This window comes from Phocoena sinus, chromosome 11 (assembly GCF_008692025.1).
Source record: "Phocoena sinus isolate mPhoSin1 chromosome 11, mPhoSin1.pri, whole genome shotgun sequence".
NCBI lineage: Eukaryota > Metazoa > Chordata > Mammalia > Artiodactyla > Phocoenidae > Phocoena > Phocoena sinus.
In genome coordinates this window covers 54,426,081-54,438,436 of record NC_045773.1, presented here as the reverse complement: position 1 = coordinate 54,438,436, position 12,356 = coordinate 54,426,081, and the positions used below count along the sequence as shown (strand labels likewise).

Genomic DNA, 12,356 nt, shown 5'->3' with positions numbered 1-12,356 from the left:
TGGGAATTCTTTCAGTCTCTAGCCCAGGTAATATATGCTTAGAAACAGCATACAGGAAATTGACCTATGTTTTCTTGACCTGAGTTTGGGTTCAGTTTGGGGGTGCATATGCGTTTGCTTCCTTGGTGGAGGATTGTAAGTGTATACTGGGGAAAATCCTGATGTTTTTCATTATAAGATTCCTCACTCTGGTCCCCCCTCCATTTGTTTTTAGGGCAGGTAACATGAGCTCCATGTGAAATTAGAGTTATACCTGGGACTAGGACTTGAAATTCTCTCTTGTTTTTTGATTTTTCAAGCAGGCTAGCTAGTTATATCTAAATATGGAAATTATGGGACTCTATTCTCTCTTAAAAGAGGAAAAGGTTGTGCTCTCACTCTTAAATCCTTTAGAATTTCATTAATGTAAGGAATCTTAAGAAGTTTTCTTGTCTATCTGTCTGCATGTATTTAATAATTTGATCAGCAGATAATGAATTGTGTGCTTCTCTCAGACAATTTGCTGGGCCACTGAGGTGGATGCTGGGCAAAGGTGAATATGACCCAGCTCCCGACTCCAATCAAATCAAATTCTCCTAATAGTGGAGAAGAACATGGACACGCATTATGGAAATTTAATGAGATTTAGCTGGTCCCCTATTGATGGACATTGATAAATTATGGTACATGATAATTATGCTACAATACTGAGCAGCATTTCAAAAGGATGATATGTGCTGACTCTTCATATATAATTAAACAAACAATAAAACCCACATTCTGAGTGTCCCCTTTGGAATTAAAAAAAAAAAGAACCAGATAACTGGAAGATGGATTAGTAGGTATATATTTATGCATTTTCCTGGAAGGAATTATAATAAAATGGGGGGAGTTGAGAAGGGGTCTTATACTTTTTGTTTTTAACCTTTGTATAATTTGAATTTACTACCAAGAATGTCCTTCTTTTGTTTATGTGTTTATTGATTTTTAATATCAAAGGGATATCTGTACTATAAGATTATTGCTGTATATTTTTTCTTCTTTGTGCCTCTTTCTAATAAAAAGTGCCATGTTACATAGAGTGTGTAGTAATCTATAAAGATTACATATAGTATGCAAAGAGGTCTATCAGGGGCAAGTACAGCACATGGAAATACGAGGGAGGGGAGGAGGAAGACAAGACCAGATATGGTCCATCTTGGTCAGTAAATAAGATTCTCCTTGTTTTAAAGACTCTTTATCTTAGAAACATTTTCCTTTGATGTTTTGCCTTCCAACTACACAAGCTTCCACAATCTGTTGTTGGACAGGTAAGTCAGCCAGTTGTAGATTAGTCAGTTGGTGCTTCTTGGAAGTACCTGTGCTTTGCACTTCCTTGGTGTCTTCACTCAGCACAGATGAGGTTTCAGTCAGAAGGAACCAATTGTACCTCCAACATGTACATTGTGTCTCATCTACGTGAATCATCAACTTTCTCTCTTATGTTATTCCCCTAAACAAGGTTTGGTTTTTCTTCTAAGAGTAAATTTTTCTATATGAAAAGAATTATCAGAGAATTGTTACAAATAAGAAAAAGATGGTGCCTTGCTTGTTTGTTTCCTTTTTTTTTAATTTAAAAAAAAATTTTAATTGAAGTACAGTTGATTGACAATGTTGTTAATTTCTGCTGTACAGCAAAGTGATTCGGTTGTGCATATATATATATTTTTTTCCATATTCTTTTCCATGATGGTTTATCATAGGATATTGAATATAGTTCACTGCACTATACAGGAGGACCTTGTTGTTTACCCATTCTATATATAAAAGCTTACATCTGCTAACCCCAACCTGCCACTCCATCCCTCCTCCAACGCCCTCCCCCTTAGCAACCACCAGTCTGTTTGTTTTAATACTTGAAACAGAGAGGTGAGCTTGAGATAATTACTTAGCCATAGTATGATTTATCAAAAAAAACACCATACTATGTTTTTTCTCTCTTTCTTTCTAGGCAAACAGTTGTTCTGCTTTTGTTGTCACTCTGGAGCATTTTCTTTTTCTGTCAGCCTGCTTCCCATAGTAAAGAATTTTATTTGCAACTAAATATAAGCACTAATCCATTTCAGAAAGATAAAATTAGGAGTGTACATGCAAGTTACACTTTCTTTAAGTGTTATTAACTTTTTATTTGTTTCCACCATTTTACATTTCTTTGGCCTAAATGATAGGAGTACACATGTGTCTGACATTTGTAAATATTACCTATGGTAAGTCAGAAAGAGAAAAACAAATACTGTATGCTAACACATATATATGGAATCTAAGAAAAAAAGGTCATGAAGAACCTAGGAGCAAGACGGGAATAAAGACACAGACCTACTAGAGAATGGACTTGAGGATATGGGGAGGGGGAAGGGTAAGCTGTGACAAAGTGAGAGAGTGGCATGGACATATATACACTACCAAACGTAAAATAGATAGCTAGTGGGAAGTAGCCTCATAGCACAGGGAGATCAGCTCGGTGCTTTGTGACCATCTAGAGGGGTGGGGTAGGGAGGGTGGGAGGGAGGGAGATGCAAGAGGGAAGAGATATTGGGAACATATGTATATGTATAACTGATTCACTTTGTTACAAAGCAGAAACTAACGCACCATTGTAAAGCAATTATACTCCAATAAAGATGTTTAAAAATAATAAAAAAATAAAATGTGAAAAAATATATATATATTACCCATGTAATTTGTTTATTCTGTTAAAAAAAACTGTTATTAGAATGGCAGTACAAATCATTTTAGCAGATCTCATTGAATGCTTGGTTTTCACTTCTAATTCTAACCTGTGCTCAGAGAACCACAGTAATCATATCTTAGTGAATATTCAGTCTTTTTGCTCCATCCCAAAGTTATGGCTCAAGCACAAGAACTGCCCAAAACTCATTTCTTTTTACCTCTGATGGGGAAGGTGGAAGGTAAGCAGTTGGAGAGAGTATTTGATTAGAAATTCAGAATACGCGGTTCTGGGTATGATGTTTCTATTAGCTACCACAATTTAGCCGGCAATTCATCGAACTTTTATTTTCTTTATTGGCAAAGTAAAGAGTGTAAATTAAATACATTTTAAGATCAAACAATAGACAGGGACTATAGGCCTTCCAGGATGGAAGTTTAGTACAACTAAGAACTGTCCAAATAACTATACCTCATTTAGTATGCAAAACATAGTTAAATGGTAAACAGGCTATAGAAGTTGAAAGGAAATGGAACCAAATAGCCCACTTTGCTATATGCAAAAGGCTTTCTAACTCCAAAATATAATAATTCAGTGTTGTAACCTTCAAGTAATGTTTGTCATGTCAGTTGTGGTCTAGATTTGGGACTTGCTGTTTCTACATCTAGGAAGATATGTAGCTATAGATATACACGTACATATATGTATATGAACTTTATCATTACAAAGCATATGAGGGAGAGAAAATAGCAAATCATTTGCATACGAATCAGAGGAATTCATCTGCAAACTTTCCTGGATATAACAGCAAGTATTTTATTTTATTTTATTTTTCTACTGCAAAGCACTTTATTTTTTTAAATTAATTTTTATTGGAGTATAGTTGATTTACAATGTTGTATTAGTTTCTGCTATACAGCAAAGTGAATCGGTTATACATATATCCATTCTAAAAGAATTTTTAGATTCTTTTCCCATACAGGTCATTACAGAGTATTGAATAGAGTTCCCTGTGCTGTACAGTAGGTCCTTATTAGTTGTCTATTTTATATATAGTAGTGTGTATATGTCAATCCCAATCTCTCAGTTTATCCCTGTCCCCCCTTCCCCCCTTGCTAACCATAAGTTTGTTTTCTGCATCTAACTGCAAGTATTTTAAAGGTAGTATTAAAAAAATAAGGACATGGGTTCTAACATAGAGTTAGAACCAGACTTATATCCATAACTTGTACATCATTATTATTTATCCCATATCAGTACAGGCTACTTCTGTCTACATATGAAGGAATTAGGGATCCTGATCAGGTAGAAGACAGCAGGAAGCTTAAGGACTATGGAGAATTATAGTAAGGGCTGAAAGTCCAAATACACTGTTGTGTCAACTTAAAGAAAAACACACAACATAGGAGTTGTTAAAGTTTTATTCAGAGACCTTACTGAGGACTGTGGCCTGGAAGACAGCCTCTCAGAAGCTCTGAGGGAATTGTTCCAAAAAGGTAGTGGAGAAACTAGCTTACATATGATTTTTGGCCTGGGAATATGTGCAGTCAAGCATACACCTTGATAAAAAATTACTGCTAGTCACAAAGAACAAATATCTTAAGTTAATGATTTTGGTGCTTTTCTATCAATGGGAGGAAGCAAGAATCGGGGCTCATTAAAATTCTCCCTGACCTCTACATCTAACTGTCTAAGGGGCCTGTTTGTCCAAAGCACAGAGTGCTGCATCCTGTTTTTCATCCCACATTCCCCTGACGGTACCCTGTTGGTGACAGCAGTGGCTAAGGACCTAGGGCTGAGGGCTGAGCCAGGCTCTTTGTTCTTTGTTCTCAGCTCTAGTGCTGGCAGTTTTCATCTGGAATTCTAAAAGTGTTTCAACTACATCCTATCATTGTATCCATCTCATTTATTAATATTTTCATTTAGCAAACATTTGATAGAAGCCTGCTTTTAGCCAGACTTGGTATTAGTCCTTCCTGTGCTCAGGTCATAATCTGGCACTTGGCATGGAGAGAACCATGCATGTGAACTGTGATGTTTCCAAACTCTGTGGTGTTGGACGTGATTTCTAAGCTAGAGGATGTTCTATGGCTATTATGCATAGAGGCAGACATCCATTCTCTGTTCCCCAAATACTGATCCATATTTCTATTATGACAGCCATTGCCATCCATTAGAGTATTCCTTTTACTTGTCTTTTTCCCTCTAGACTGACCACTTTTTCAGGTACAGAGTCCAGGGTAGTGAAACATATACGTATACTGAATAGCTTTCAGTTTTCTTTTATTAATGAACGAATGTGTTAAAAATGTTTCTAAGTTTAACATCCTTTGATTAGTATCGTTTTTGAATTCATTAGTATGAACAGCTTTTTATTTTGCGATACGCGGGCCTCTCACTGTTGCGGCCTCTCCCGTTGCGGAGCACAGGCTGCAGACACACAGGCTCAGCGGCCATGGCTCACGGGCCCAGCCGCTCTGCGGCATGTGGGATCTTCCCGGACTGGGGCACGAACCCGTGTCCCCTGCATCGGCAGGCGGACTCTCAACCACTGCGCCACCAGGGAAGCCCTGAACAGCTTTTTAATGTACAAGTCACCCTGAATATCACAGGGATAGTTTAATTAAAAACTAATTCATATCCATACCTGAAAAAAAAGATAGTTTCTAGATTAAAATTTTATCATATTTTATCTTAGTTCTTGAAATTTTTTTAAATTTGTTTTCATCTCATCCCTCTACTCTCACACAAAGATTTTTTTAAGCTCGCCCCCAGTAAACTGCTTCTGTTGTCATTAGCTTACTCTCTCTACCAGCTCCTCCCACTGTACTTTTTTTTTCTGAAGTAAGATTTATAATCTATCTGAGGTAGGAAATTTTAAAATTTAATATTTAAAACATCAGACTTGGGCTTCTCTGGTGGCGCAGTGATTGAGAGTCTGCCTGCTAATGCAGGGGACGTGGGTTTGTGCCCCGGTCCGGGAAGATCCCACATGCCGCGGAGCGGCTGGGCCCGTGAGCCATGGCCGCTGAGCCTGTGCGTCTGGAGAGACCACAGCAGTAAGAGGCCCGCGTACTGCAAAAAAAAAAAAAAAAAAAAAAAAAAAAAAAAAAATCAGACTTGTAAGTTATGATAATAAAGAGATATTTTTTAAAAAGCATCACTACAAATCCAATATAAATACTAGAAGAATTTAAATAAACTGAATGCTAATTTAAAATGTTCAACTTCTCTAAGGGACAGCAGGAATTCTCCTATTAATACATATTAGCTGAAATGTATGTCAGTATCTACTTATAAGATACGATGTTAGAAACATTTTTAGTGAATCATAAAACTGGACTTGTGTTAAGTTTTAAATAAAAATCAGTATATAGTGTTTTACATTAATTTTGCTAAGCAAAATACTTGTCGTCTGTTCATTTGCTTAAGATAGCAAATCCTGTAAACCATTAGATTATTTTATCAGTTTATGCATCCGATGTTTTATGTTTAGTGCAGAGTTTGGAAGACTAGAAATAATCCACTAAGCAAGCAAATTGTAATTACTTCTTCATAATTGCCATGCAACTTTATTGCCATGCATTGTTATAATTATATTTTAAATATTCCCCATTTACATGAGAGACCATAATGTCTTCTAGCACATTACAAACTGTGGCTTATAACTGCATCTCACTTCCACAAAGGCCTTTTCTTCATTTAGCCTCTATTTCAACTACTGTTAAAAGAGACTAAACAAAATCAATTGGCATCATAATACTGCAATAAGGAAATTGTAGACAATATAATATTTCTGTGCTACTGAAATCGTCTCATTATTCAGAGGATTCATGTTTAACATCTAAGGTATATTCCTCCTTCCTTAAGGATTCAGTCATAATTACATCAGTGCTTCTCAAACTTCAATGCGTACAGGAATCACCTTGGGATCTGCTGCAAATACAGATTTTAATTCAGTATATCTGGGAAAGGGCCCTCGACTCTGCATTTCTAACAGGCTCCCATGTGCTGATACCACTGCTGCTGGTCCTTGGGCCACACTGAATAGCAACACTGTCAAGTATTATGTATATCTATGTGCAAAATGCTGTTAACAATTTTCACACCCACACACAAACTTCACCCAGAACTCTGCTATAATCACTTTCCACCTTCAAGCCTGGAAATTACTTATTATTGTTAGAAGACTTAACAGAAACTGTTACCAAAATCAACTTCCGCTGTTCACCACTCAGAAGCCAATACTCAAGAGACAAGTGTTGGTTGAAAAGAAAAGATTGCTTTATTCAGGAGACCAGTAACGTGGGGAGAAGGTAGACTCGTGTCCAAGAACCAACTCCCAAGTTTCTGCTCAACCATGAAAGTTTTTAAAGGAAGAATCATTTGGGGAGGGGGTCAGAGTCTTTGTTATCTTCCTCTGTGTATAGCCCTTCTTCTGATTGGTTGGTGTTGAGGTAGCAAGGGTGGTATCCAGGAATTTTGTGCTTGACCCGAAGTTATCATCCTGGGGCCTTAGTTCCTGCAGAAGAACTCAGAGCTATATTGTTCCGTATATTCCTTAAGGAGGAACCAGGACCCTGCCCCAGGGCGGCTGCACTAGTGGTTCTTGCCTGCTCCTCCTTTGTTTCTGCATTCTCTCCTCTCCCTGATTAGCAACTCTTTGAATCTACCCTTTGGAACTCAGGGAAGGTCAAGGAGGCTGAATGAAGCCTATTTCCTACGAAGAAGAAATGGGGGACACGGAAAGGATTTGTACCCAGGAGGGCCCCACAGGGTCCTTCTTGGTTTCAAAACATCATTGAACCTGTGAAAAAAATCTGCCAAGTAAGCATTGGGGGATTTCACTCTGAAGTGACATGGGGTAGTAAGAGACAGCTTCCAGAAGAATGTGACATTTGAGCTACATTCTGAAGGTTGATTAGTAGTTTGCCAGATGGAGGGTATGGGTCCAGGGGGCGGGGTAGGAGGGAGATGCAAAAGGAAATTTCAGGCAGGAGGAAAGGCATTTAGAGGTGAGGGGACTGTAAACCACTGGGGGAGAGGAGGAGACTGATGAAAGGTAAGATTAAGGGCACAAATTCTTATCTTCTAATTGAGGAGTTGAGATTTTATCCTGCAGGTGCTTAGAAATTACATGAGGACTAGAAGATTATATAAATCTAACTAATTTACTAATGTTTTCTCTTCCACTCTGAATAAAATAGTCCCTTGGGAAACTAACAATCAGAATGACACGCCTGCAATTCAAGGGTAATATTACGGATATTCCATCTTATTCTAATGACACTTTTGAACATTTGTTTCTGGGGTTTTATTTTTTTAATTCATTTAGCGAAACATTGTGGCCCTATCTTCTTTACCATCATAATCATCTTCAAATTAAGAAAGTAACAGGAGATGTTTCAACTTAGCAATGCCAATAAATACAAATAGGTCATTGTCAACATCCATAGCCTGACAGTTTATGAAGATCCTTGAATATCAGGGTGGCTAATATTTGAAGCCTCTAAGACACTGTAAAACACAATTTGCAATGATATCTCAGTTGAAAGCTAAGAAAGTCTCACCCCATGACTTTTTAAATGTCCCCTAGTGTTAAAAACAATTTTTTGAAAGTTCTCATTTCAGTAATGGCAAACTTCAAGATAGGCTTAAAATCCAGAATCTCCTAGTCTATCTATATTTGATCCTTGGCAAACTAGACTATTGTTATCTGGTAATATTTGTTTCAGGGATGCTTCTGCACAATTTTTTATGCTAGTGGGTAAAAGAAATCTTAAGGTTAATCGTTCATTCAGTCTTTTCTTTTCCTGCCGGTACTGTTCCCCAATTCTATAGCTTCCAAGGTTTCACCAAAAAAAGACTTTTAAATGTATATATACACACATAAACATATGTATAGTAGGAGAGGAAAAATAATTTTCTCTCTACTCTTCTAGGTCTTGACTGAGACACCCCCTGTAATAAATGACAGATTAACAAGAGAAAAACAAACAGGCGTTTAATAGCATGTATACTTCCTATATACCTGACAGGCACTCAGAAAAACTGAGCCCCTCAGTCAGCAGTCATTCATGGCAAAAGACAAGGATACAGGGAAGGGTGAAGAATTAGGACCACATGTGGGAGATCATGAATTGGGCAGCATCCCAGCCAGCAGAGAGAATGGAGCTACCAGGAGCTGTATAAAATAAAAGACTTTTATACGCAGAAAAGAGTGGGACAAGAAAGGCATACTAGCAAAAAGTGGATTGGTTGTGACAAGGTCCCTTTCCTTTAGGGGATGCAGGGGGTCTGTCAGGCAGGTTACCTCTCTAGTGCTGACCAAGGGATTCCTGATGGACTGGTTTCAGATTCCATTTCTCAGAGAGGCTGAAACTATAAGTCTCTGTTTGGTGACATGGGGCTTAGCATAAGTGACTTCATTTAGGGCTTGTTGTCTTGTTTTTAACACAAACATAATCGGAAGGGGTTGATTCTTGTCTCTTTACTTCTAAGGCAAGTTCACATTCTGCTTCAACTGATTATTTTTTCAACAATATTTGTTATATTCTTTTATGGTCTGCCAGTACTTTTTTGAAGCCCAGTTAGTTAGAACAGCCGCCAACAGAGTTGAAACTAAAAGGGGGCCAAATGTCTCTCCAGAAGCAAGAGGACTTCAAAAGATATGCATTACAAAGCACTACTGTGACTCACATAATCACTTATTTTTAAAGGGGATTTGCTAATGTAAAATTGGTTTCTTATCTTCCCAGCCCCTAGTGAGCCTTTACTGTGCAAATTCGCTGATGGAGGACAAAAGAAGCGACAGAATCAAAGTAAATACACCCAGAATGGAAGGCCTTGGCCCAGGGAAGGAGAGGTGAGTCCTGACTGACCTGTGCTCAGAAATGTGGCCGCAGACATCCCTCAGGAGGGTGGCAAGACAGACACACGGGGCTGTGAGAGAACCAGGTCCTGTAGAAAACCAGATGGCAAATGAGCAGGCCTATATTGATTTAATCAGAATAAAATTAGTTCAGGAGGAGTATAGGACTTCCAAATTGACCTCAGTTCTGCACTACAGTAAGTCTTCTCTCTTAAACCAAACTTGAATCCTATAATACTCACTGAAAGGCTTAGCCACAAAGAATTGATCCATAATTGTGTCATAGTTATAAAATGGGGGTATGATTACTTAAGAAAATATTTTCAGTGAAAACAATAGTGAGAGTTAAATGTTTATGTGAAAAAAACAAACAAAAATTTAGATTTATTTCATTCTACTGTTGAGATGTTCCACTTGCACATATATGTGTAGTTACGAAATGCCCATGTGCTCATAAACATGTTGATATGTGTCTTATATATGTATATATCAATATAAAATATAACATTTTCTGTCGGTCAAGAAGAAAGAAAAGCAGACACACACAAGGTTTTGCTTTTCCCAAAAAGGAGAAAAGCATTTAACAGTTAATTATCCCTTTACTCTCCTAACACAAAACAGTAGAAAAGCAAGCTTATGGCTCCAGGGCCACTTGGGAATGGATTCCTGTTGGTTATTTTTGTTGTGAGAAGACAAGGAAAAGGTGTCTGGGCTTCCAAGAGGTCTTTTTATTCTTTGTGAAATAGAATGGAGTTGTTTGAATGCCTTGAATAAATGCCATTTTGTACCAAGACCATCATTTCAACAGAAGAGCTTTATTTAGTATTTCTATTCAAAGCATCTACTTCATCCATTTATCATTTAAGAGGCATCCTACTTGATGCAGCATTTTATACTTTCAACACTGAGATTACAGTTGTAAGGAAAGAAAAGAGGGTGGGATTTTTTACTCAGCAAAACCTTTAGCCATTTTTCAGTTTCTAAGACTGTAGTCTGTTTTGAGTATTTCCATGCAGATCTCAAAACCCCTTGTAAAGTGGATAGCTATGTTTGAGTACTGTATAATCTATAACTCATTACCTTAAGGAAAAAGAGAATCACCACTGAACACGTGAAGCTAATTTAAAAAAAAAACCAAGAGTTTCAATATTAGCAAAGTAGTCAGAAGAGGGCAGAGTGTGACCGTGTGTTTTTAGTGGGCAGTTTGTGATCAGCAGGTAGCCCACTGCCCCCAGAAGAAAGGTGATTTGTGATAGCACTCATTTTCACAATGGTCCCATGCCAGTCATCCATGGTCTAGAAAGACTCATTTGATCTTTCAAAATGTACTTGAGTCAAATGCCCGCTGATTAGAGATTTCTGGATCACAGACCATAACCCCAAAGCCTCAATATTTAACTAGGTAACTTAGCAATGATGACTGAAATTTCAGTTCCTATATTATTACATTCACTGAATAGATACCAATTGCAGCAAGACACCTCACTTGAGTCTACATTTCTTAGAAACCAAACCAATAAACATAAAAGAAATGTAAACTTAGAGCGGCCACCTTGCTACCGTATACAGAATCCAGGGCTCTGGGTTTAGAGCATGATAAAGACCACGTGTACTATTGCCATGGAAGCATTGTGGAGTCAAATTTAGGACCCAGGCACCTTGTAATTTAAATGTAGGTTTTAAAGTATATTCTTAATCTTTGTTTTCAAAAGTTGCTTTTTAAGAGCTATAGGTTTTCTTGTTGAATATGAAAATCAAGGGACCATCATAAATTTATCTGTGACCAATAAAAACATATTCCAAGTATGCAGATACATTTCAGAGGAAAGAAATCAGGAAAATAGATGGCATGAACTGAAAATACACTTATCAGATATCTTGGTTTTGAGATGAGCATGTTAATTTTTACTCTGTGATTATGTGATTGTGGTCTTAGAAGTAGACACACCAAGAATATTGGAAAGCTTTGCCCATTATTACATATATTTTTTCTTCTATTTCCCCTTGCATAGTACTTGCTAGACTAAATAAAAGTGTGTATATTAGTATGGTGTATAAGGTATGACATCATACAAATTAATCCTGTGTAAGCAATTTTTAATCATTTCTTATAAACCAGTCAGTTCTAGTTACTGTATTTCATTGTTTCTAAGACACACATTTTTGTTGCTGTTGTTTTTCCACATTTTGACACTGTTGAAATTGACTCTCATCTTATAATCAATGGCAAGACAGTTTGTATTTTCTCCTGTTAAGTCACCTGGGGGTACTATCTACATTCTCTGCTTTAGGTCTTTGACCGCATAGATCTTATCAATTGAAACTCTAACCAAAGCAAGGACTGTGGGTCAGACTCTTAAAGAGAACTTTTTGCTTCCTTCCCTCACCCAGATTGAGACATGCATCTTCCCTTGAAGTCCATTTCTGGTGGGTGGTTTGGTGTTTTATTTACCTTGTAGCCCTTCGGCATTCCAGCTTTATAAGGAGATCATTTGGGCTGTTTGTTTTTGCTTATTTGTTTTGTTATATAAAATAATGGTAAACCTTTCGATCATCGTTGCCTTAGATAAAATAAAAAATGATAATTTAGATTCTGCTGCTTCACAACCTGAGATCATAGCCCAGAATGAGGCTAATGTTTACTTGTCCTCTCTCTTGAGTCAGGTGAAAAATGATAGTGTGAAAAAGATTTCTGAGACAATGCTTCAGATACAAAACTAGTGGCTTGCAAGCAACTTTGAAGTACCTTAAACATGAAAATTGATAGGCTAATTAAAATTTTAATTTATTATGTGAAGC

The 12,356-nt window shown here is 37.3% G+C and overlaps 1 protein-coding gene across 7 annotated transcripts in view; it reads left to right on the top strand.

Annotated features, from left to right (window-relative positions):
• Positions 1–12,356, top strand: part of RBMS3 (RNA binding motif single stranded interacting protein 3) — a 738,234-nt gene that overhangs the window by 590,827 nt on the left and 135,051 nt on the right. For all 7 annotated transcript variants that reach the window (XM_032649773.1, XM_032649775.1, XM_032649779.1 and 4 more), the window contains exon 7: positions 9,445–9,551. In XM_032649773.1, coding sequence (XP_032505664.1) covers positions 9,445–9,551 — 107 coding nt within the window. The remainder of the gene's footprint in view (positions 1–9,444; positions 9,552–12,356) is intronic.